The 25,080-nt window shown below is 44.5% G+C and overlaps 1 protein-coding gene across 1 annotated transcript in view; it reads right to left on the reverse strand.

Moving 5' to 3' along the window:
• LOC139266081 (matrix-remodeling-associated protein 5) overlaps positions 1 to 25,080 on the reverse strand; it is an 87,766-nt gene that overhangs the window by 51,469 nt on the left and 11,217 nt on the right. The window contains exons 2-3 of the mRNA XM_070883935.1: positions 7,750 to 7,983; positions 6,683 to 6,812 (exon numbers count right to left, since the gene is read on the reverse strand). Coding sequence (XP_070740036.1) covers positions 6,683 to 6,812; positions 7,750 to 7,983 — 364 coding nt within the window. The remainder of the gene's footprint in view (positions 1 to 6,682; positions 6,813 to 7,749; positions 7,984 to 25,080) is intronic.

Genomic DNA, 25,080 nt, shown 5'->3' on the forward strand with positions numbered 1-25,080 from the left:
AAGTGCTCAGGTTCCTCCAGCTCCAGCTCCTCTAGTTCCTCCTGCTCCACCGATGGGGAAGGTGAAGGGGCGGGTGGCGACTGCACCTGTACCAGTGTATCAGGTTTACCTTAAAAACACATATGATGACATATTTACACAGCTTATTAGAGCACAACGGTGAACATTACCAAGAGACGTTACATATCAACACTTTTCACGACCCCAGAAAGCTGCAATCCCTGCTTCTTATGCCCTGCTTCTTACGCATGCATGAAATGGCATGACATCATTAGTACATCATAAGCTGATTACAAGTGTATTGCATTTTGCATTATAATTACAGGACATTCGCTCAGTTACATACTTAAGTTTTTAAATACTGTTTGGAATACAGTTCGACAAATTACAAATTACTCACGAGTCGCATGGCTGGGTTCAGCCAGACCGCGGGCGGTGGCTGCACGGTTATCATAGCCAACCAGCGCGACCGCACGCTCTTCGATTTCGGATAATGGCTGCAACTGAGCAATGCCGCCCCCTGTCTGCAAACGAGGAAAGAGCATGGCATGGCATGGCATGGCATAAGCTAATGGACTAGGCAGTATCTTGAGGTCTCAACAGTTTAAAATGTTACATGCTGCAGGTTCAGATCACTGTCTGGATCTTAACATGGTTTACGTAACACATTTAAGAATGACAAACTTAAATTCAATGCAGGAGATTCATTGTTATAATAAAAAGTTGCATGCATGAATCAGTAAAATACTAAATATAAAATTTGAAATAGAAAGTGCAACTTTTACTGTTAACATGGTTTCATTAATACAATATCCAATTTGAATTAAATGCAGGACATTCATTGCTCTAATAAAAATTTCCATGCAAAAGTAAAAGATTACATAAAAATTATAAAATATTAAGTACAAATTACTGTTAACATGGTTTAACTAATACATTCAAGAATTAGATTCAATGCAGGAGATTCATTGTTCTAATAAAAATTTGCATGCATCAGTAAAATATAAAATGTAAAATGCAACTTACTCTTACTGCAGTCAACAAGCTATTCCAGCGTTTTCTGCACTGGTCAGCCCCCCTCGATTCATGGGATGCAGACAAAACCACGGCTGCAATCTCTGCCCAAATTTTTCGGTCGACATGGTGGCGGTTTCCCATGCACACCCTGTGTCAAATTGTCCCACCTTGCATGCACCTCGTCGACCAGGGCCTCGTTTGCCTCATCACGAAAGGGGTTTAGCCCTTTTCCTCTCTGATTCAGTCTCCAAAGTCATTTTCAGAATGGATATGCTATTACACAATTATTTAGATTTAAATTTGATTTTTCAGTTGGAATCGCTGCAAATATACCGAGTCTAACCTCCTTGCTTCCTCCTCTATCAATCTGCTCTCTCTCTCTCTCTCTCTCTCTCTACCTTCTGAGCATGTGATGACCCCGACCTCCCGAAACGCGGTAAAACCAGTCGGGCGAAAAAAAAAATCTCACACACGCGGAGAAGGCCATTGCTAGGGAAGCTTTTGACTTCCTCTTTCGGTGGGCGGATGCGACTTCGCCGAAAAATCAGATCGCCCATTCCACATCGCTGGCCTAAGGCCAAGTGGAAAATCGCAAAAAAAAAATGGGCCATGTACCAGCGATCAGTAAGGCTGAGACATCCGACATCGCTGGAACAAGGCCCATTTTTGGGGGCGATGGCCACCTAGTGGAAAGTCTAGCCCATTGCATCTTATCCAATTGGTGAGACTGCTCATACCACTTTGCGTGATGAGTTACATCTGTGACTGCAAACAAGGCATCCATTGCACACAAGCACAAATGAGATGAATGAATAGTTAATTTTTTTTTCAGTGGTAATGGTCAGGGAAAAGGTTGACCACAAAATGAGAACTTCCTGCTTCTTTGAATAGTGCCATGGGCTCTTTTGACATCCACCTAAAACACACAGATGGGGCTTTGGTCAGAAGACTCATCCACAGTATTGTGTTCTGAACACAGATGAGACTGCACACAGGGAGGTTAAAGTAACAGTGACCTCAGTCTTTATTAAGACACTCCAGAGTGAGGAACAGGCCTTTGGGGCCGGCTTATATACGGTGCTCCCAAGGGATGCTGGGATCCCTTGGGACTTCAGGGGATGCGCTCCCTGGTGGCGGAACATGGGAGTGCATGCTTTACAGATACACAACATCACTCTCCCCCCGCCCCCCAAAGTCAAAGTGAAACTATTTACAAGGTGAGGCGGTCGGGAGCCTTTCTTTCCCTGGTGGACCGCCTCGGTACAAATGTCTGTTCTGGTGTGTTGGCTGTGCCCTCGCTGGGCTGGCATCATGTTGGCTCTGCAGGGCAGCTGGGTGAGCCTTGCCTTGTTGGGCTGTTGGACGTGATGGGTTCAATTTCCTGGTCCGGGGTGGTGTCGTTGATCCTTTGGGTGTGTGTTGTGGACTCGCAAAAGGTGGTGTTTGCTGTGGGTTGTTCAGGGCAGTCTGTGAACCGCAACCTCGTTTGGTCCAGGTGCTTTCTGCAAATTTGTCCATTGTCTAGTTTGACTACAAACACCCTATTCCCTTCTTTAGCTATCACCGTGCCCACGAACCACTTGGGACCATGTCCATAGTTAAGCACATACACAGGCTCATTCAGATCAATTTCCCATGACACAGTGGCGCGACCATCGTTTACATTTTGTTGCTGCCAACTGCTCTCTACCTGATCATGCAGGTTGGGGTGAACCAGCGAGAGTCTGGTTTTAAGTGTCCTTTTCATGAGTAGCTCAGCCGGGGGCATCCCTGTGAACGAGTGGGGTCTCGTGCGGTAGCTGAGCAGTACTCGGGACAGGCGGGTTTGGAGTGAGCCTTCTGTGACTCGTTTAAGGTTCTGTTTGATTGTTTATACTGCCTGCTCTGCCTGCCCATTGGAGGCTGGTTTAAACGGGGCCGAGGTGACATGTTTGATCCCATTGCGGGTCATGAATTCTTTTAAATTCGGCACTGGTGAAACATGGCCCGTTGTCACTGACCAGTATGTCAGGCAGGCCGTGGGTGGCAAACATGGTCCTCAGGCTTTCAATGGTGGTGGTGGCAGTGCTTCCTGACATTTCACATTCAATCCATTTTGAAAAAGCAGCCACAACCACCAGGAACATTTTACCGAGAAACGGGCCCGCATAGTCGACATGGATCCTCGACCATGGTCTGGAGGGCCAGGACCACAAACTTAGTGGTGCCTCTCTGGGCGCGATGCTCAACTGAGCACACACGCTGCATTGCCGTACACAGGACTCTAAGTCAGAGTCGATACCGGGCCACCAGTCGTGGGATCTGGTTATCGCTTTCATCATTACTATACACGGGTGTGTGCTGTGGAGATCCGAGATGAACGTCTCCCTGCCCTTTTTGGGTAGCACTACATGGTTACCCCACAACAGGCAGTCTGCCTGAATGGACAGCTCGTCCTTTTGCCGCTGGAACGGCTTGATTAGCTCTTGCATTTCAACGGGGATGCTGGTCCAGCTCCCATGCAGTACACTTTTTTACTAGGGACAGCAGAGGATCTTGGCTGGTCCAAGTCCTAATCTGGCGGGCCGTGACAGGTGATTTATCATTTTCAAACGCTTCCATGAACATCAACAAGTCTGCGCTGCGCCACCATCAACAAGTTTGCAGCCTGCGCCATTTCCACCCCCGTGGTGGGCAACAGTAGCCGACTGAGAGCATCCGCACAGTTCTCGGTGCCTGGCCTGTGGTGGATGGTATAGTTATATGCTGATAACGCGAGTGCCCACCTTTGTATGCGGGCTGAGGCATTAGTATTTATCCCCTTGTTTTCAGCTAACAGGGATATGAGGGTCTTGTGATCGGTTTGCAGCTCAAATTTGAGGCCAAACAGGTACTGATGCATTTTCTTTACCTCGAACACACATGCTAATGCCTCTTTCTCAATCATGCTGTAGGCCCTCTCTCGGCCTTAGACAAGCTCCTGGAGGCATAGGCGACAGGTTGCAACTTCCCCGCAACGTTAGCTTGTTGTAGTACACACCCAACTCTGTACGACGATGCATCACATGCTAGCACAAGTCTTTTAAACGGATTATACAATACAAGCAGCTTGTTGGAGCATAAAATGTTTCTGGCTTTCTCAAAAGAAATTACTTGGTTTTTTTCCCCCATACCCAGTTCTCACCTTTACGCAATAACACATGTAGGGGCTCTAAGAGGATGCTTAACCTTGGTAGGAAGTTACCAAAATAGTTGAGGAGTCCCAGGAACGACCACAGCTCCGTGACGTTCTGTGGCCTGGGCACGTTCCTGATAGCCTCTGTCTTGGCGTCTGTGGGCCGAATGCCATCCGCCGCGATCTTTCTCCACAAAAACTCCACTTCTGTTGCCATGAAGATGCATTTTGACCTCTTCAGCCGTAGCCCTACGCGATCCAGTCGCTGGAGGACCTCCTCCAGGTTTTGTAGGTGCTCGACGGTATCCCAACCCATGACCAATATGTCATCCTGAAAAACCACCGTGCATGGTACCGACTTGAGTAGGCCCTCCATGTTTCTCTGGAAGATCGCTGCAGTCGACCGAATTCCAAACGGGCATCTGTTGTAGATGAACAGTCCCTTGTGCGTGTTGGTGCAGGTGAGGCCCTTCGAAGACTCCTTCAGCTCCTGCGTCATGTAAGCCGAAGTCAGGTTGAGCTTGGTGAACATCTTGCCTCCTGCCAGCGTCGCAAATAGGTCATCTGCCTTAAGTAGCGGGTATTGATCCTGTAGCGGAAACGATTAATAGTTACTTTATAAACGCCGCAAATCCTGACCGTGCCATCACTTTTGAGTACTGGAACAATCGGGCTGGCCCACTCGCTGAATTCCACTGGGGAGATGATGCCCTCGCGTTGCAGCCTGTCCAGCTCGATTTCCACTCTCTTCCTCATCATGTGGGGTACCGCTTGCGCCTTGTGGTGAATGGATCATGCCTCTGGGACCAAGTGGATCCGCACCTTCGCCCCTGAAAAGTTTCCAATGCCTGGCTCACAAAGGGAAGGAAATTTGTTAAGAACCTGGGTACATGAGGCCTCATGGACATGTGATAGCGCTCGGAGGTCATCCCAGTTCCAGCATATTTTGTCCAGCCAGCGCTGCCCAGGACAGTGATGAGCTCTTTGGTGTACGTTCTCAGTTTCGTGTGGATGGGGCTCAGGGCTGGTCTGAGTGACTTGTTGCACCACAGTCTCTCAAACAAAATTTTACTCATGGTGGATTGGCTAGTGCCAGTGTCCAGTTCCATGACTACGGGTAAGCCATTCAATTTTACATTTAGCATTATAGGTGGACATTTCGTCGAAAATGTGTGCACCCCGTGTACTTCAGCATCTGCCTCCTCTTGTTTAGGCTCTTAATTGCTTTGGTTCACCATGGACCGATCTTCCTCTGCCACGTGGTGGTTAGCAGGTTTTGCAGAGCTTGCAGCTCGTCTGTTCAGCAGCTCTTGCAAACATACCCTTTGAAGCGGCATGAATTGGCTCAATGGAAGCCTCCACAACGCCAACAAAGTATGAATTGCCTTGCATTCTTCCTTTGTTGCGGACTCTGAGTCATCTGGATCACCTGAGGCCTGCTGGCAGTTGCAGACTCGTGGTTTCTGCCCTGTACATTTCTACTCGCAAACACAGTTCCAGTTAATTTATGAACATTGCTAGCACTTGTGTGCTGAGAGATTTGTTTGGTGTTATCACTGGTGGAAATAAACGCCTGTGCTATCGCAATGGCCTTACTGAGGGTCGGTGTCTCTACATTCAAAAGTTTTCGCAGGATGGTCTTGTGGCCAATGCCCAGTACAAAAAAGTCTCTGAGCATTTGCTCCAGGTAGCCATCAAACTCACATTGTCCTGCAAGTCGCCTTAGCTCGGCAACGTAGCTCGCCACTTCCTGACCTTCAGTACACTGGCACGTGTCGAACCGATACCTCGCCATCAGCACGTTCTCCCTCGGGTGAAGAATTAGTGTTCACAGCTCCTCATACGACTTATCTGTGGGTTTCACCGGAACCATAAGATTCTTCATGAGGCTGTAGGTCAGTGCCCCGCAGACTCTGAGGAGGACCGCTCTCCTTTTTGCAGTGCTTCTTTCACCGTCCAGCTCGTTGGCTACAAAGTACTGGTCTAGCCGGTCAACATAGGCTTCCCAGTCCTCACCCTCTGAGAACTTCTCTAGGATGCCCACAGTTTGCTGCATCTTTGCGTTGGATTCGTATTCTCGTTGCCAGTTATTGTGTTCCTAACACAGATGAGACTGCACACAGGGAGGTTAAAGTAACAGTGACCTCAGTCTTTATTAAGACACTTCAGAATGAGTAACAGGCCTTAGGGGCTGGCTTATATACAGTGCTCCCAAGGGATGCTGGGATCCCTTGGGACTTCAGGGGATGCGCTCCCTGGTGGCGGAACATGGGAGTGCATGCTTTACAGATGCACCACACACAGGATGGCACCTTTCATAATGCAGTATTCCCTCAGTACTGCACTTGAGCAAGGTACAAACCCATAACCTTCTGCTCTAGAGGTGACAGTAACAATGTCTGGGCCAAGCTAGCCAGAGAAAAAGAAGAGAAAATAAGGTTTAAATAAAGAGGATCATACTTCTACAACTCTAAAGCACCCAGCAACTAGTTTTTGTGTTTATAGTATTACCTGGACGGAATTTAGATGGCTAAATGCTCCAGCAGCTATTCTCTGGATAACATTACCATGCAGCATCAGTTTTTGCAGTTTGTTCAGTCCTGGGAATGCCTGTTGAGGGATAGTGTGTATGTTATTATACCTGCAAAAGAGACAGACATGTTAGCTTGAATCAATGCAATGACATATGAAAACATATACAATGTCTGCAGCTTTATAAAAGTTCATTTCAGCATCATTCCAGCAATGATAGAAAGGGAATCTGTTTGTTTTGTCACCATTTTGTTGAGAAGCTGTGAAATGGCATGAATGGTACCTGCACTCAAGTCTCAGAGACACAAGGCATTGGAGGATGGAAGGAAGATGTACAAACTTCAAAGTACTGGTCATACCTCTGTTTCAGTGATGGAATAAAGACTCCCTATGTTTAAAAACTGCAAGAATGGTGCAACAGAATAATTGTTTGGAACTCCATGACAGTGCATCATGGAATGTTAACCAGCACATTTCACACCCCACGGTAATCCAGATGGTGAGGTCCGTCTTTCAATCATGTAGCTGGATGGCACTGGAGTGGAGGAGAAAAGTGCTCAACAAAGTCCAGGTATTGCCCAATGGAGATGGAGCAAATGTTGGAAACACAGATATCTGCTCTTACACATATCATGGTGGTGGGTTCAAATGCATTGCCAAAGAAGAAGTTATCTGCCTGCTTCTCTAGTTTGATATTTGGGAGGAGTTGCAGGTTTTAAAGAAGATAAGTGATCAGGAATTTAATTTAAGAAGGAAGATAAAAGAAGTTAAGTGAGGATTTTAAATGATTAGGGGATATAGTGAGATGGCAAATAGATGGCACTGATCAATGAAAAAGGGGTGGGCTTGTTGATACCAATATATCTTTCACTGTCCTTAATGATTCTTATAAAAACTATTCCCCTTAAAGAGTAGAGACCCCTCACCGTAATAAGCAAAGAATTTATCTCCTTCCTATCTCAAAAAACCCCAGAAATCTTATGCAACTTCTAACACTTTAATAATAATTGCAACAGACTTGGCAACTTGATGTATGAGGTGCTTACCCCAGATTTATTCTCTCCAGCTGCTTGGAAATTCCTTTTGGAATAGTAGTCAGGTGCCGGAACGTGCAATGGATTTCTTTTGATCCAATGGAGGAGCATGGTCGAGCGCTGACAACTGAAAAGAGAGGATGCTCCCAAGATAGAATGAGCGCTACAGTCAGTACTCGAAAAGCAAGACCACAAAGGAATTCCTTCAGTAACCTCATTTTCTTCTCCGAATCTACATAATCAAAACTGAAAAAAATGGCAGCATATTTTTGTACCTTAAGTGTTCGGTTACAGCAGAAAGTTTAATTAGAACAAGATTAATGCACTTATTTTGTATTACAGCTGTTGGACTTTTGAGTGCAAAGGTTCCCTTACACTTCAGCCCCTCTTATGCACTTTTGATGGGTTCTAGCATTCAGTACTACTTTCACTGCAATCGATGACCTAACCATACACAGGGCTCAAACTGGATCAATCCAGGATATTGATAGTTGGATCTGGATCAGGATCTCCGATCCTAGGATACACAGGATTGAATCTGGGTTAATAATCCCAGGCTACACATGACTGGATCTTGATGAATAATCCCAGGGTACATTGATGTCAATGTTCATTATATTTTGGCCAGAAAGGATCTGGGGAAAAAAATTATTATTTTCAATGTGTTTTAAAAGGCATAGTGCACTACTATGAATTTAAAAAGGGGGCCTGAGACTATATGTAGTTAAGATGGTAATAAAAAGGCTTTGTTTCATCACCATTGATTGCAAATAATAAGCAATTAGATGGTTTGTCTCCATAATTGATAAACACCCACACCCACTGTGTTGAAGGTTTTTGATCACAGAGGGCTGCTACTGCTATCTCTGAGCTATACTATTCTGCAACTGGATGTAGGGCAATGTCAGTCCATTCCCATAAAAATAAAACTCTCATATCTCTCAAGAGAGTGACTGACACCACTGAACCTGTGGGATCTGATTAACTATTGTGGGACCTGATTAATTTATAATTATAGAGTAGCTGTGTGCTGTGTACGTGCTCACTAACAATGGAAAAGGTTGCAGCGTGGTTGGGGCCAAAGCACAGTCGCAGGGTTAAGCGCTGTTCCGACCAGATAACAGGAACATGCTGTGAAACAGTGAACAGCAGGAGGAAGGGGCATGATGTGGTAATCACATCATAACCAAGGCGATTGCTATCTGCAATGGACAGCTGGGTCATAACCAGGGGCCAGTCCGGAGTCGATAAACTGACCCCAGTAACAGCAGGGGGGCCAATCGGAATGGGAAGACCTCACGTTTACGACTATAACTGAAGCTGTAACACGCGGTAGAGCGCGCTTTATTCTTAGTAACTGCAAGATGTAACTGAGCCAATAAAGTTTGCCTGGATACTACCACCGGACTCGAATCTCGTCAACTGCTAAGAATATAAGAGACCCTACAGAACCCAAGCAGATATCTACAGCGCATCTGACTTTGTAACAAGAGCTGGATCTCAATCAATAATCCCAGTGTAGATAAGGCTGGATGCAGAGTAATACATGGAGCTGAATCTGGATTGCTAATCCGAGCAAACATGGGACTAGACTAGGGTCTTTAACCCAAGTATAAACAGGGGTACATCTGGATCAGTAACCTGAAAGTACACAGGCTATAACTGGGTCAGCAACTCAGTGTATACAGGCTGGAGCTGGATCAAAAATCTAGGGGACACAGAATAGGATCTGCATCAGTAACTCCATGGGATTCAGACTGTATCTGGATTATAACCCAGGTTATATAAGGTTGGATTTGAATCAGTAACCTAGGTTATACAAGGTTCCATCTAGATCAGTATGTCAGGGTACACTGGGCTGGATCTGGATCAGTAATCCCTGTGTATGCAAAGCTGGTCCGAGATCAGGAACCCTTTCGTTCACAAAGCTGGACCCAGACCAATAACCTCAGGGTGCTCATGGTTGTATCCAGGTCAGGAATCCCAAGGCACACAGGTTATTTGTGTGAGGAACTGTTTCTATTTCAGAAACCCAGCCATTTAACTGCATGAAAACTCTGATCAACAGCGACATGAATAGCACAGTAAATCACTGATAAAGGCGATTCTTCTCATGAATAGCCTGTATATGACTAAAACCTTATGAGAGAATCACCCCCAAGAAACACTGGGCTAGAAATTCTGTAGCGCCCCGTAGCGCAAGCTTTTGCAAAGTAGAAAAAGTAGCGCCAGGCACTTAATGATTCTCTCCTGCCAGGAAATTCAGCTTTCGTGCTCCAAGAGGGAAGTGGAGTGCTAAATCAAGCGCTAACCACTTCTGTTAGGGTGGTAAAGTCTGAGAGCAGGGTGGTAGTGGCAGAGCGCTGAACAATGTGGAGCGCATCGCTAAAGGTATCAGAGGCTGCTTCCATCACTTAAAGGGAAGGGCCAATGGTGCACAACCTACTTGCTGGCAGTTCTTTGTTCGAAGGCGACCTGCCCAAACGCTCTCATAAAGTGGAGGGCTTGGACATCTTGCAGCAATGAAATAGCAAAAACTTTGAGCAGGGGCACCAGGCTATGCAAGTAATAAAGGTTGGCTTACCTGAAAGCCATTCCCTTTAAGTAGTGCTCCCCAAGTGGCCAGCCGAGTTGACAATGCCTCCTCCTCCTGTCGTTGTTCATGCCTGCGATACAGCAGGGGGCGGGAGGCAATTTCACATCCGGGGCGATAACGGGGCACTGCGTATATTATGACATCACAATCTGCGAGGTGCTAGAGGCCCAGGCGGTAAGAGTTAGCGCCAGCTCTCAACCGGCACTGAAGTTTGTGGACGTCGCTGCATTTGCCGCGTCAGGTCGTTAACTCTTTAGAGCCTCGCCCCCCCCCCACCCCCCCGCCCCCAGGCACTAATGGAAGTCGCTAAGCAGCCGAATTTCTCCCCCACTGTCTCACAAATTATTTTACTCACATTCATCCTTCACCAATAATATATGTAGAGCAAATGTTAAGTCATCCTTGAATGGAGACTCAGTTCTTTCTCAATTTTCTTCATGGCTCAATGTATTTTCTTTTGCCTTAGGTTACAGAATAGATCATTATTTATAGTAATTGCGCTGCATGAAAAGGTATCGTAGGTAACTGGTGTTATGATTTACACACATGTAGTGGCAAGTTGGTTGTTGCCTGAGACAGCACTTGGATTCAGAACAAATGGGGAATTTCTGTGGATGTCACACACATGTAAGAGAAATGTCCCACTTTGACTGATTCAAAAAATGTAATCATTTATAACTGGACTGCTGCACTGTTTGAACTGCAGAGTACAGACAAATTGTTATTTGGGTGTGGTTCCTCATTTGGTTAGACGTTGTATAGGGATGTGTGAATTTGGAGACTAATTGGTGAGGCATTTGGGATTCTGTCCCTCGTTAAGTTAGAGACTGTATGGAAAAATTGGGGTTTGGAGAAAGATTGCTCAAGGGTTTTGGGGTCGCATCACTCATTGGAAAAAATATCTACTAAAATTAGCTCAGTGTTAAAAAAGTACTCTAAACATTACAAAATAAAAATGCAAAGCTTGTTCTCTTTCAAGAGCTTCATTATTCATTGAATGCTTTGCCACAGGGAGTGGTTAATGCAGGGAACATTGCATCTTTAGGGGAAAATATGGAGAGCGCACATGGGAGTGTGACTAGATTTAGATTGTTCTATCAAAGAACCATAATAGGCTCAATGACCATGTTCTGCTCTGTACACTTCTATGGTTTTCTGATACCACCCTTACTACTAATTCAAATTAGCACCAAAGGAAATAAAGAGGTGGTGCTATATGAGGTATAGAAACATATAAACATAGAAAATAGGTGCAGGAGTAGGCCATTCGGCCCTTCGAGCCTGCACCGCCATTCAATGAGTTCATGGCTGAACATGCAACTTCAGTACCCCATTCCTGCTTTCTCGCCATACCCCTTGATCCCCCTAGTAGTAAGGACTACATCTAACTCCTTTTTGAATATATTTAGTGAATTGGTCTCAACTACTTTCTGTGGTAGAGAATTCCACAGATTCACCACTCTGGGTGAAGAAGTTTCTCCTCATCTCGGTCCTAAATGGCTTACCCCTTATCCTTAGACTGTGACCCCTGGTTCTGGACTTCCCCAACATTGGGAACATTCTTCCTGCATCTAAGCTGTCTAAACCTGTCAGAATTTTAAATGTTTCTATGAGATCCCCTCTCATTCTTCTGAAGTCCAGTGAATACAAACCCAGTTGATCCAGTCTTTCTTGATATGTCAGTCCCGCCATCCGGGGAATCAGTCTGGTGAACCTTCGCTGCACTCTCTCAATAGCAAGAATGTCCTTCCTCAAGTTAGGAGACCAAAACTGTACACAATACTCCAGGTGTGGCCTGTACAACTGTAGTAATACCTCCCTGCCCCTGTACTCAAATCCCCTTGCTATGAAGGCCGACATGTCATTTGCTTTCTTAACCGCCTGCTGTACCTGCATGCCAACCTTCAATGACTGATGTACCATGACACCCAGGTCTCGTTGCACCTCCCCTTTTCCTAATCTGTCACCATTCAGATAATAGTCTGTCTCTCAGTTTTTACCACCAAAGTGGATAACCTCACATTTATCCACATTATACTTCATCTGCCATGCATTTGCCCACTCATCTAACCTATCCAAGTCACTCTGCAGCCTCATAGCATCCTCCTCGCAGCTCACATTGCCACCCAACTTAGTGTCATCCGCAAATTTGGAGATACTACATTTAATATGTGTAAGGAGGATTTTTCTCTGTACCTCTTCACAGCACCATCCCCATAAATCTACATTGCAAGAGTACCTTAGTGTAGGCTGACTTGCCTGGTTACTTTTCAGTGGTTTCCTTCTTTCAAGCATCTCAGATAGTGGAATACTTTTGGTGACAGTGGTGATGGTGCTGGAGTGCAAAAAACGTGCCAGCAGAAAAGGAATAAAGGGGAAAATGGAGTAGAAGCAGTCTAAAAACTATTAAGTCTTCTAACTGGCTCTTTAAACTTACTTCCATGTACAGCTAGCATTTAGCACTGTAGTCTGCTCAGTTACATGAGTGGTAATTAGAAGTGCCTTGGACCGGGGTAAAGACAGGAAATGGTATTGGTTGACATTATTGCACCACTTTCAAATAATTACCATATTAATAGTATTACTAGTCTTCACCCATTTTCAGTGCAGTTACACCCCATGACCAGGCATAGATGGGATGGTAATGACAGGAAAATCAACTCCGAAGTATCTTAACTGAAATTAATTTTGGGCATTTGGCACTAAATTGACAATCTCACTCAGAAAGGAAATGGGAATGGGTGTATTTGGGGTTGGAGTTGAGGCACACTGTTTAACAATATGGAAAGAGTTAGAAAAATGTTCAATAATTACAATTTCAGTAATACTTTCTCCTTCTGGAGGAACATACTTATAGAAATAAAACCAATCAAAGTATGCAGAGGAGTGGAACTATTTGGATAGTTCTTTCTAAGAGCCATCACAGGCACGATGGGCCGAATGGCCTCCTTCTATGCTGTATTATGTGCTGTCAAACCACTCACTGACATAAATCAGCAAGACAAACCTCAAGATTGCTGCCAATTTGATTTTGCGCAACTGTCTAAGATCAGTTTTATCCCCTGTACCTTTCCTACATTACTGTCCCCATAATAATCAATCTTATACCACTGGCTTCAGTAATAATATTCTTCCTGCACCACTAGTAATACTGCTCTTACTGACCTTAGTAACTATAGTCTTACAACACTATTCCCATGCTAATTTTTATCACTGGCTGCAGTTGAAATATGGTTCCTACATCACAGTTCATGAATAAGAGCCCTGAAATTGCAGTCAGAGGCATACCTGGCTCTAAAGCTGCAGAAAATTCAGGTCTTCAGCCTCCATACGTACATCATCCAATCGCAAAGGAGGATTCTATTGCAGTCATTTCCGAATGGAATCCTCTAATGACATGCAATGAAATCCCCAAATAATGAAATAATTTAGACAACTCTAATAAATATAGATGTTTTGATTTTGAAATTTAATTAAAAGTCCCTTCATTACATAAAATTTAATTTGTTGAAAACTAATTTAAAACATTTTAGTCCAGGCCAATATTTGCATAAACAAATTTTAAGTGTTTGCACATCATTTTTTATTTTTAAATTTGTAATTTAAGTTTTATAATGACCTTTACTCTGGTGAAAACAGGCCCTAGGCCCTAAGCCTGCTTTTACCAACCATAAAAGTTTTGTGGGCAATTGCTGTGCAGTAGTTGGGCAGACTGCGCCAGCAAAAGTGATTTTACAGTCGGTTTGTATGATCTGTCAAGGCATGCGGAAACCTGGAATTTGCAGGGCCTTTTTAGAAGGCTTACAACGGCGTATGCTGAGTGTATGCCCTCGAAAATACCGTAACTTCTGGCCAAATATCATTCTTACATCAATGTCTCCAGTAATCCCACTGTTTCTGTGTTATAATTCCCAGCAATACTTTATCTATGAATTTACTGGGTCTGCGAACTTGCTACCTCAAAATGAACTGCAAAGACTCTCCAGGGAAGCTTTAATGTTCACAAATATCAGCTGAAAATACTGATTTTCATCTTGAATATTTCGCAGAATTTAATAAAAAGAATGTCAAATCACTCACTGATTTTTACAATATTTTTTGAAATTTCTCTGTACCACAGTCAATATGCGAACAGTCATGTGTGTTCCCATCCCATGGTAATTCTATCGACAAGCACTTTCACATTCATTGTCTCAAGGTTCCACTCACCCAATCATTAATTTATATAAAAACAGGAAAAGGCTGGAAATATACAACAGATCCATCAGCATCAGACATCAGTTCTGATGAAATGTCTCCATCCCGATCATTAACCTACTTCTCTCACTGTGCCGATGCTGACAGACCTGCATTTCAAGCTTTTGTTTCATTTTCCCAGCATGCACAGCATTGTCTTCTTAATTTGACTGCTCAGTTTTCAATAAATCGAGCTTTAAAACAGGCTGGGTTCAGAACTCTACTTTGTGTTCTTGGAGATAGAAGCTTCACCGACTGACAGCACATATTGCAAATAATGGTTGGAACTGAAGGATATCCTTATTAGGCGGGAAATTGTGTTAGGGAAATTGATGGGATTGAAGGCCGATAAATCCCCGGGGCCTGATAGTCTGCATCCCAGAGTACTTAAGGAAGTGGCCCTAGAAATAGTGGATACATTGGTGATCATTTGCCAACAGTCTATCGACTCTGGATCAGTTCCTATAGACTGGAGGGTAGCTAATGTAACCCCACTTTTTAAAAAAGGAGAGAGAAAACAGGTAATTATAGACTGGTTAGCCTGACATCAGTAGTGGGGAAAATGTTGGAATCAATTATTAAAGATGAAATAGCAGTGCATTTGGAAAGCAGTGACAGGATCGGACAAGTCAGCATGGATTTATGAAAGGGAAATCATGCTTGACGAATCTTCTGGAATTTTTTGAGGATGTAACTAGCAGAGTGGACAAGGGAGAACCAGTGGATGTGGTATATTTGGACTTTCAAAAGGCTTTTGACAAGGTCCCGCACAAGAGATTGGTGTGCAAAATCAAAGCGCATGGTATTGGGGGTAATGTACTGACATGGATAGAGAACTGGTTGGCAGACAGGAAGCAGAGAGTCGGGATAAACGGGTCCTTTTCAGAATGGTAGACAGTGACTAGTGGAGTGCCGCAGGGCTCAGTGCTGGGACCTCAGCTCTTTATAATATACATTAACGATTTAAATGAAGGAATTGAGTGTAATATCTCCAAGTTTGCAGATGACACTAAACTGGGTGGCGGTGTGAGCTGTGAGGGGGACGCTAAGAGGCTGCAGGGTGGCTTGGACAGGTTAGGTGAGTGGGCAAATGCATGGCAGATGCAGTATAATGTGGATAAATGTGAGGTTATCCATTTTGGGGGTAAAAACACGAAGGCAGAATATTATCTGGATGGCGGCAGATTAGGAAAAGGGAAGGTGCAACGAGATCTGGGTGTCATGGTTCATCAGTCAGTGAAAGTGGGCATGCAGCTACAGCAGGCAGTGAAGAAGGCAAATGGTATGTTGGCCTTCATAGCTAGGGGATTTGAGTATAGGAACAGGGAAGCCTTACTGCAGTTGTACAGGGCCTTAGTGAAGCCTCACCTGGAATATTGTGTACAGTTTTGGTCTCCTAATCTGAGGAAGGATGTTCTTGCTATTGAGGGAGTACAGCGAAGGCTCACCAGTCTGATTCCAGGGATGGCTGGATTGTCATATGAGGAGAGACTGGATCAACTGGGCCTTTATTCACTGGAGTTTAGAAGGATGAGAGGGGATCTCATCGAAATGTTAAGATTCTGACAGGATTGGACAGGTTAGATGCGGGAAGAATGTTCCCGATGTTGGGGAAGTCTAGAACCAGGGGACACAGTCTTAGGATAAGGGGTAGGCCATTCAGGATTGAGATGAGGAGAAACTTCTTCACTCAGAGAGTTGTTAACCTGTGGAATTCCCTACCGCAGAGAGTTGTTGATGCCAGTTCATTGGATATATTCAAGAGGGAGTTAGATATGGCCCTTATGGCTAAGGGGATCAAGGGGTATGGAGAGAAAGCAGGAAAGGGGTACTGAGGGAATGATCAGCCATGATCTTATTGAATGGCGGTGCAGGCTCGAAGGGCCGAATGGCCTACTCCTGCACCTATTTTCTATGTTTCTCTGAAAGTTGCGGTCAGTGCGTGGCCAAATAGGTGCGGTCAGTGGGTGAGGTTCACCGCCGAAGTACAACGTTGGAAAATGATCCTTCATATTTAAGCAGTTTTAAAACAACTTTGTAGGATGAGAGTGGAATTCATGACCACAAATAGTTCATTTGCTCAATTTTATCCTGTATGTATTAACTGGACAGCGAACACTGTGCATTTAAAATACCTGTGAAAATTGTACCTCTAGCGATCCTGAAACTCACTCCTGGGACCTCAGATATAAACCATGTAAACTGCTCAAATGGCTTCCAATTTGTAACTCAAACCAACATGAGGAATTCCATATATAAAAAAAATCCGAACTCCCGTATTAAATCCTAGCTTGTAACTCACTCTTGGACAATCAATTATTCTACAGATAAAATATTCAAAGCCCTTCACTGCACCCATCACTGCACCCAATACACTGCCTCGTACCTATTATTCTATGCATATGCTATTTGACACACACGATTAGGTTCCAGTCCACAGTCCCGCTAAGTATTCCGTTCATAAATTATCTGAACCTTTTGATTGGTCACCCCCAGGTAGCCATCATTCTATATAAAACCATCCACCTTGCTGGATTGGATTCCAGCCTGCAATTGGCCCCGGGGTATCTGTTATTTAAAGATTCTGAATGCTGATTAAATCTTTCACAGTTTTCTCACCCCCCCCCCCCCGATCTAATTGTATTCATGAGTTCAACACTCATTCCACAAACGCACACATTTTACAGCAGAAATGCATAAAGAGAAAAATAACAACGTTATGAAAAACATGTTACGTATGTAATTATACAGTTTGAGCAGATATTTGAAATATGTCATGGCAGTAATACTATTAATACATCTTGATTCATATATTGAAATGACAAATATGACGTTTGCCTAAAATTTACTGTGATATTAGTGCAGAATAGTCCTTCATCCCTATGTTACTGGAGGTTTTTTTGACCAGATGAAGAGCTCTGTCAAAATAATAGACACGGAAATGCCGTGCCAGCATGTGAAGCATCGCGACAGTAATATTGCCAACAGTAATTCAAGGTTTATATATCTTGATACAGTGGTGATTCTGATACTGACCCCTTACCTCCAGGTGTTGAGGCTGAAACCGTGCAACCTTCTGGCTGGTCATCCATCACAGTGACATACCAAAGCCAGTCTTTGGAAACATTTCTGTGCCTTTAAATAACTTCAAAGCATTCTTCACTTAGTCTAATTCTAACTTTTCCTCTTCAAAATTTGAAAATTGGCGAAACAGAATGATCCCATTGTTATTTTTTGCATGCATTACCACGGAATGATAACATTTCCAAAAGATGCACAGAATGAAGCTCTTTCCTACCTCCTGTTACTTCAAAAGAATTACCTTGTCTTCGGCCGAAGCAGCTGCTATCCAAGCTGACTTTTATCCCCAACAGCCAAACCGTTGGATTGCTTGGAGCATTGTGCAAATTCTTGTTGAATGTCAGGGAGCTGTCAAATCAAGACTCAGCCTCCTGAGTGCCGCGCTGGCCCCAGTACGAGGAGTGTGTTCAAAGTCTGGAGCTCGGTCCGCATTTCCCACCAGGGGGAGACAGGCTACCCTTAAAGGCAAATGCTTCGTCTGAGCCTTTCGGAGAACTTCCTCAATCATGGAAACGTAATACCTTGGCATCTTTGTCTGAGAGGAAGGAATATCATTTCTCGTTTTTTGATGAGGTTTATATATAAAACAAACTATGCGCCAGAATGGATAAGACTATACACCAACAAATGTGAAAGCAGGTTGAAGTTCGCTGGGAACTGATCCAGGCATAACGGTCTGAATTGTGCCCGCTGGTGCCATCCAGCACTGACTCCCATGGAGTTTGCAGAGCCAATGGGAGGGCACCTAATTAGTACAGGGCAGGTAGGCAAAAGTGCCATGATAGGTGCACCTCTGATGCCTACATACCTGTGTGGCTGGAAATGCAGGAGCTGCCCATCACGGGGGGGGTCTCGGCTAGCCTCCTTGGCTGCGACCCCTTGGGTGGGATCCACATCTGTCCATTTTGAGGATGGTCCGCCTCACCTCATTGGGTGTAGCAGTCTCCAAAAATACACCAGGTCCCAACTGAGCCATGGGAGCAGGATTTCTCAGCGTAGGAAATCGATGTCCCTGGCTCTCTTCTCCCCAATGACATCAGTATTTTAAAGGAGCAGCTCGAGATTCTACTCAGGACATGACAATTCCGAAACCCCTGAAAATGACAGAGATCGGGTGCAATAAGTTTATGCTGTTTTTCCCACCAGAGTTATAGCAGGACACCCAGCAGCACCTCCAAGGAATTGTGGCCCCTGCGTCATTAATGTAGAAACATGTTGCAAGGTGCAACACAGAGGCATAAGAAAAACTGCACACTGAGCCAACGTTGGAGAGATTAACCTCGTCTTCATTTGTCAACTTTGGGGTGCTTGGTCAGAGGTGAGTTTTAAAGAGGGTCATAAAGGAGTAGAGGTAGATGGAATTAGTAAGGGAATTCCAAAGTGTGGCGTCATGGCAGCTGAAGACACGGCTGCTAACATTGGGGCAAAAGGAGGGTGTGAGATGCACAAGTAGCTGGAATCAGATTATTGAAGAGTTTGAGAAGGGGAAGTTTGTAGCACTGTAGGATGGTAGAGAAACAGGGAGAGGTAAGGCCATGGAGAGATTTAAATACAAGAATGTGTCATTGGGTCACTAGGAACCAAAGTATATCAGTGATGATAGCGATGATGGGAAAGCTGGACTTGGTGTGGCATAGGATATGGACAGCAGAGTTTTCAATGAGCTGAAGTTTATGAAGGGTGGAGGAAAGAAGACCAGTCAGGGGAACAGCTGGGAGGTGATAGAGTTTCAGCAGAAGATGCACTGAGGCAGGAGTGGAGGCAGGCGATATTATGGGGTGGAAACAAGTGGTCATTGTGATGTAGAAGATTAGGGTCGGAAGCTCAGGATTGAATGTACACCAAGGTTGTGAACAGTCTGCTTCAGTCTGCGATCGTGGCCAGGGATGGACTTGATGGCGAGGGAGCAGAGTTTGTGGCAGGGGCTGAAGACAATGGCTTTGGTCTTACCAATATTTAGCTGGAGGATATTACCAAGACAGGATGTTGGACAATCAGTTTGCCAGCACAGAGGCAGGTGAAGGATCGAGAGAGGTACAACGTACATGTGGAACTTGAACCCATGCCTGTAGATGATGTTGCCAAAGGGCAGCATGTAGATGAAGATAGGAGTGTGGTCAATGGATCCTTAGACAACTTGCAATGAGATGGTGCAGGGAAGGAAAATAAGCCATTGGTAGAGATCTTTGGCAATGATCGAATAGGTAACCAAGTCCGGGAAGTTCCACCACACTGGACAAATGAAAGCGAGGCATTAGAGGTGAATGGTGGATGGTGTGATGAACCATGTGGAAGGCTGCAGAGAGCTTAAGAAGGAAAGTGAGAGATGATGCTCAATGGTCACTGTCACAGAGAATGTTATTCATGACTTTGGATAGGGCTATTTCAGTGCCATAGGAGGGGTGGAAACCTGATTGATAGGATTCAAACAAGGAGTTGCAGGAGAGCTGGGCACAGATGTGAGAGGTGACCACATGCTTCAGGACCTTAGAGAGGAAAGGGAGGTTTGAGAAGGGGCTGTAGTGTTTCATTGTTGAGGATTGAGGTTGATGGTAATAGTTTTGAAATGAAGGGGGCAGTATATGAGAAGTTACAATATCAGCTAGCATGGAGTCCAGGAAAGGAAGTTAAGTGATCTAGTGTTTATTGGGAATGGAGTCTAGGGAGCAGGGTGTAGGTTTCAGGGATGAGGTGAGTTGTTACTTACAGGATAACATATGGGTTGGAATTTGTTCTTAACAGGTTAATGCCTAGGCTGGTATATGTTAAATGTATAATATTGACTGCGCTTCAAAATAAATTAATTGCATGTGAAGCATCCCAATAAGGTGCTATATAAATGCAAGTCATTTCCTAAGTGCTAGGCCCCATTGAAATCTTTGTGGATCTTATCAAACACTTCTGGTAGGATCGAGTTGGAGATAAATCCTCCATTTGTGCTCTTGCAACTTACAGTCTCCTGAGGCAAAATAAGTGATACTGGCTCAGAAATTGCAGTTGGAAGCTTCCTGCGGGCGGATGCCTCCGACTTGAAACATTTCTACGAATGTACTTGGTGGTTCCGAAGGTATGGAGACTTGTGGTCCTGGGCCTCTACGCAAATCCCAGGGACTTAAGCGCTTCGTACGCGTCCCTGGGATCACGTGGGCTGGCCCAATCAATCCAAGTAAGGGTATTCCCATTTATACTTGTGGTGATTCCGTATGTACGGAACTCAGCATAAGTAGAAACATAGAAACATAGAAACATAGAAAATAGGTGCAGGAGTAGGCCATTCGGCCCTTCTAGCCTGCACCGCCATTCAATGAGTTCATGGCTGAACATTCAACTTCAGTACCCCATTCCTGCTTTCTCGCCATACTCCTTGATCCCCCTAGTAGTAAGGACCTCATCTAACTCCTTTTTGAATATATTTAGTGAATTGGCCTCAACAACTTTCTGTGGTAGAGAATTCCACAGGTTCACCACTCTCTGGGTGAAGAAGTTCCTCCGCATCTCGGTCCTAAATGGCTTACCCCTTATCCTTAGACTGTGACCTCTGGTTCTGGACTTCCCCAACATTGGGAACATTCTTCCTGCATCTAACCTGTCTAACCCCGTCAGAATTTTAAATGTTTCTATGAGGTCCCCTCTCATTCTTCTGAACTCCAGTGAATACAAGCCCAGTTGATCCAGTCTTTCTTGATAGGTCAGTCCCGCCATCCCGGGAATCAGTCTGGTGAACCTTCGCTGCACTCCCTCAATAGCAAGAATGTCCTTCCTCAGGTTAGGAGACCAAAACTGTACACAATACTCCAGGTGTGGCCTCACCAATGCCCTGTACAACTGTAGCAACACCTCCCTGCCCCTGTACTCAAATCCCCTTGCTATGAAGGCCGACATGCCATTTGCTTTCTTAACCGCCTGCTGCACCTGCATGCCAATCTTCAATGACTGATGTACCATGACACCCAGGTCTCTTTGCACCTCCCCTTTTCCTAATCTGTCACCATTCAGATAATAGTCTGTCTCTCTGTTTTTACCACCAAAGTGGATAACCTCACATTTATCCACATTATACTTCATCTGCCATGCATTTGCCCACTCACCTAACCTATCCAAGTCGCTCTGCAGCCTCACAGCATCTTTATCGCAGCTCACACTGCCACCCAACTTAGTGTCATCCGCAAATTTGGAGATACTACATTTAATCCCCTCGTCTAAATCATTAATGTACAGTGTAAACAGCTGGGGCCCCAGCACAGAACCTTGCGGTACCCCACTAGTCACTGCCTGCCATTCTGAAAAGTACCCATTTACTCCTACTCTTTGCTTCCTGTCTGACAACCACTTCTCAATCCATGTCAGTACACTACCCCCAATCCCATGTGCTCTAACTTTGCACATCAATCTCTTGTGTGGGACCTTGTCGAACGCCTTCTGAAAGTCCAAATATACCACATCAACTGGTTCTCCCTTATCCACTCTACTGGAAACATCCTCAAAAAATTCCAGAAGATTTGTCAAGCATGATTTCCCTTTCACAAATCCATGCTGACTTGGACCTATCATGTTACCTCTTTCCAAATGCACTGCTATGACATCCTTAATAATTGATTCCATCATTTTACCCACTACCGATGTCAGGCTGACCGGTCTATAATTCCCTGTTTTCTCTCTCCCTCCTTTTTTAAAAAGTGGGGTTACATTGGCTACCCTCCACTCCATAGGAACTGATCCAGAGTCAATGGAATGTTGGAAAATGACTGTCAACGCATCCACTATTTCCAAGGCCACCTCCTTAAGTACTCTGGGATGCAGTCCATCAGGCCCTGGGGATTTATCGGCCTTCAATCCCATCAATTTCCCCAACACAATTTCCCGGCTAATAAGGATTTCCCTCAGTTCCTCCTCCTTACTAGACCCCCCGACCCCTTTTCTAACCGGAAGGTTGTTCGTGTCCTCCTTCGTGAATACCGAACCAAAGTACTTGTTCAATTGGTCCGCCATTTCTTTGTTCCCCGTTATGACTTCCCCTGATTCTGACTGCAGGGGACCTACGTTTGTCTTTACTAACCTTTTTCTCTTTACATATCTATAGAAACTATGAATGGGAATACCTGAAAAACACATAAGCACTTAAAATACATTTTTTTTTAAAAATCACACATTTCAAATTAATCAAAATTGAATTTAATGAATTATTTAAAACAAACAAAAAATAATTTTTGAAAATAAACTTACATATTTTAAAATGTCTAAAACTAAACTTACCTTATTTAATAGGATTTTACATATTTAAATTATTGAATAAAATGTCTTTTTCTGTCCTTTAAAAGTCATATGTTGATAGGTCTTATGCCTGCTTTTATCAGTCGTAAGAATTTCAAGGGCATTCGCTGGACAGAAATAGCCCAACTCTCCACTCACGGAGGCCCTTTACTTTTGGATGTGTGTGATCTGGCAAGAGGATTCTTGACAGGTCACAAGTTATGGGTTTAGGCACATGCACTTTCGCTGCGATTTCAGGGCCATTGAGATAAGGAAGAAGAAGCAGCAGTGAATGATCCACACCTGATTGGACTCTCATTTTGGCTGCTTCTTCCCTCGATTTGAGGGACATGAAACATGAGCGCATTGGCAACTTCTTGCGAGTGATGAAAGGAGGAGGTGAAGAAGAATGCTGATTATAAACTGGATGGAGACCTCAAGGTCATTTCAATCTTTGATAGCACACTGGATGGTACGTCTTATACCTTCAGTCACACCTTTTTCATCAATTGTGATGTTTTTAAGACTTCTCCAGATCTTGAATCATGCACTGCTAAGAGCGTGGGTCATCTATTGCCTTGTTCATTATGTATATGCATGAGGTGGGACAGTGATTTAGCACTGTACACTATAGGTTCATGCTTTCAGTTTTTACCTGTCCAGTGAATTCTTAATCCCAGCCAGACTGTTGGAGAGAGGGCCTTTCACAAGGAGGTGAGGAAATTGTGTTGAAATCAACCTTATTGCACAGTCTTCTTCTCAAACATATTCTTTCCTAGGCCTGAAAGCAGTGGAATTCCTTCTCTCTCGCAATCTTTCCTCTTTCATACAATTTGTACCTTTTGAAAGCCAGAGCTTAGTGCCATATTATCTCAAATTTCTGATTTACATCTTCGCTTTTGTTCTTTTCAACCTTGGCCTTGGCTTTTACTTTTACTCTCGAGACCGGCTTATGGTAAACACAGGGACAGAAATAAAGCTGGCTTATGGTTGATATTTCTGCCTGTATTCCAGAATTTGACTTGTCGTGGGCAGCTTTAAACCCTGACCTCCAAGTTTAGCTCCCTGTAATAAGGAAGTTTTGGATTAGTGCTGCCACACTCTCCTCAGCTTCGGTTCCAGATAACTGTCCCACTAAGTCCAGGCTGCAGTAATATTGATTGGGGAGGAGTAAAGTGAAAGAAATAGATTCTCCCAGATGAATTCTGTTAAACAAATTGGCAGTGTGTTGGGCTATGTTATAGTCGTATTACATTTCTATAAACTGTAGCGAAAAGCAGCCAAGTTGGCATATCATTCTTCCACAGTCCAATTAAATTTTCAATCAGCAGTTCAATTTACACAAAACAAGAACACTCAATACAAGCCTAAACTTGTCAAATATGCTGTAATCTGTGTGTGAAATTTGGAGAGATTGATTATGTAGTGTGTCTGCTGAGTATTAAAGCAATGGATCATAGACAATGTTTTCTGTACTGCCTGGTCTCCAGTTGTCTTGGACCTCCCTTGCCACTGGACCAAGACCTCGCTCAGCTAAGCCCGTGTGGTTGCCGGTGTGCAGCGGCCAACCCACGTTAAAAGAACTCACACACAGGCATCTTCCACTTCGTTAATATGAAGTTCTGGACCTGAAACGTCAGGACCCTCATGGACAAATCGAACAGCAACAGGCCGGAACGCCGCAACACCGTAGTTGCCCGGGAACTTAGACGTTTTGACATCGACATCGCCACCCGAAGCGAGACCCGGCGGGCAGGGGAAGGCCAGCTCAAGGAACAAGGTGGAGGTTATACCTTTTTCTGGAAAGGAAAACCAGAGGAAGAACACCGCCTTCGTGGAGTCAGCTTCGCCGTCAAAAATGAACTGGTCGACCGCCTCAAAGACTCCCCCCGCGGTGTTAATGAACCCCTCAAAACTCTTCGCCTTACCCTATACCGGAACCAAAGCGCCACAGTCATCAGTGCGTACGCCCCAACACTCGATGCAACGGATGAGGCTAAAGATGGTTTTTATTCCAACCTCGAGACATCCCTGTCCCGCGTCCCTACGGGCGACAAATTGATCCTCCTGGGTGACTTTAATGCGAGGGTTGGCAAAGACACAGCCCTCTGGGGAGGCGTGATTGGCAGAGAGGGGGTAAGGAAAGCCGACTCCTGACAAAATGTCTAGAACACGAACTC

Source organism: Pristiophorus japonicus, chromosome 6, assembly GCF_044704955.1.
Source record: "Pristiophorus japonicus isolate sPriJap1 chromosome 6, sPriJap1.hap1, whole genome shotgun sequence".
Taxonomy (NCBI): domain Eukaryota; kingdom Metazoa; phylum Chordata; class Chondrichthyes; family Pristiophoridae; genus Pristiophorus; species Pristiophorus japonicus.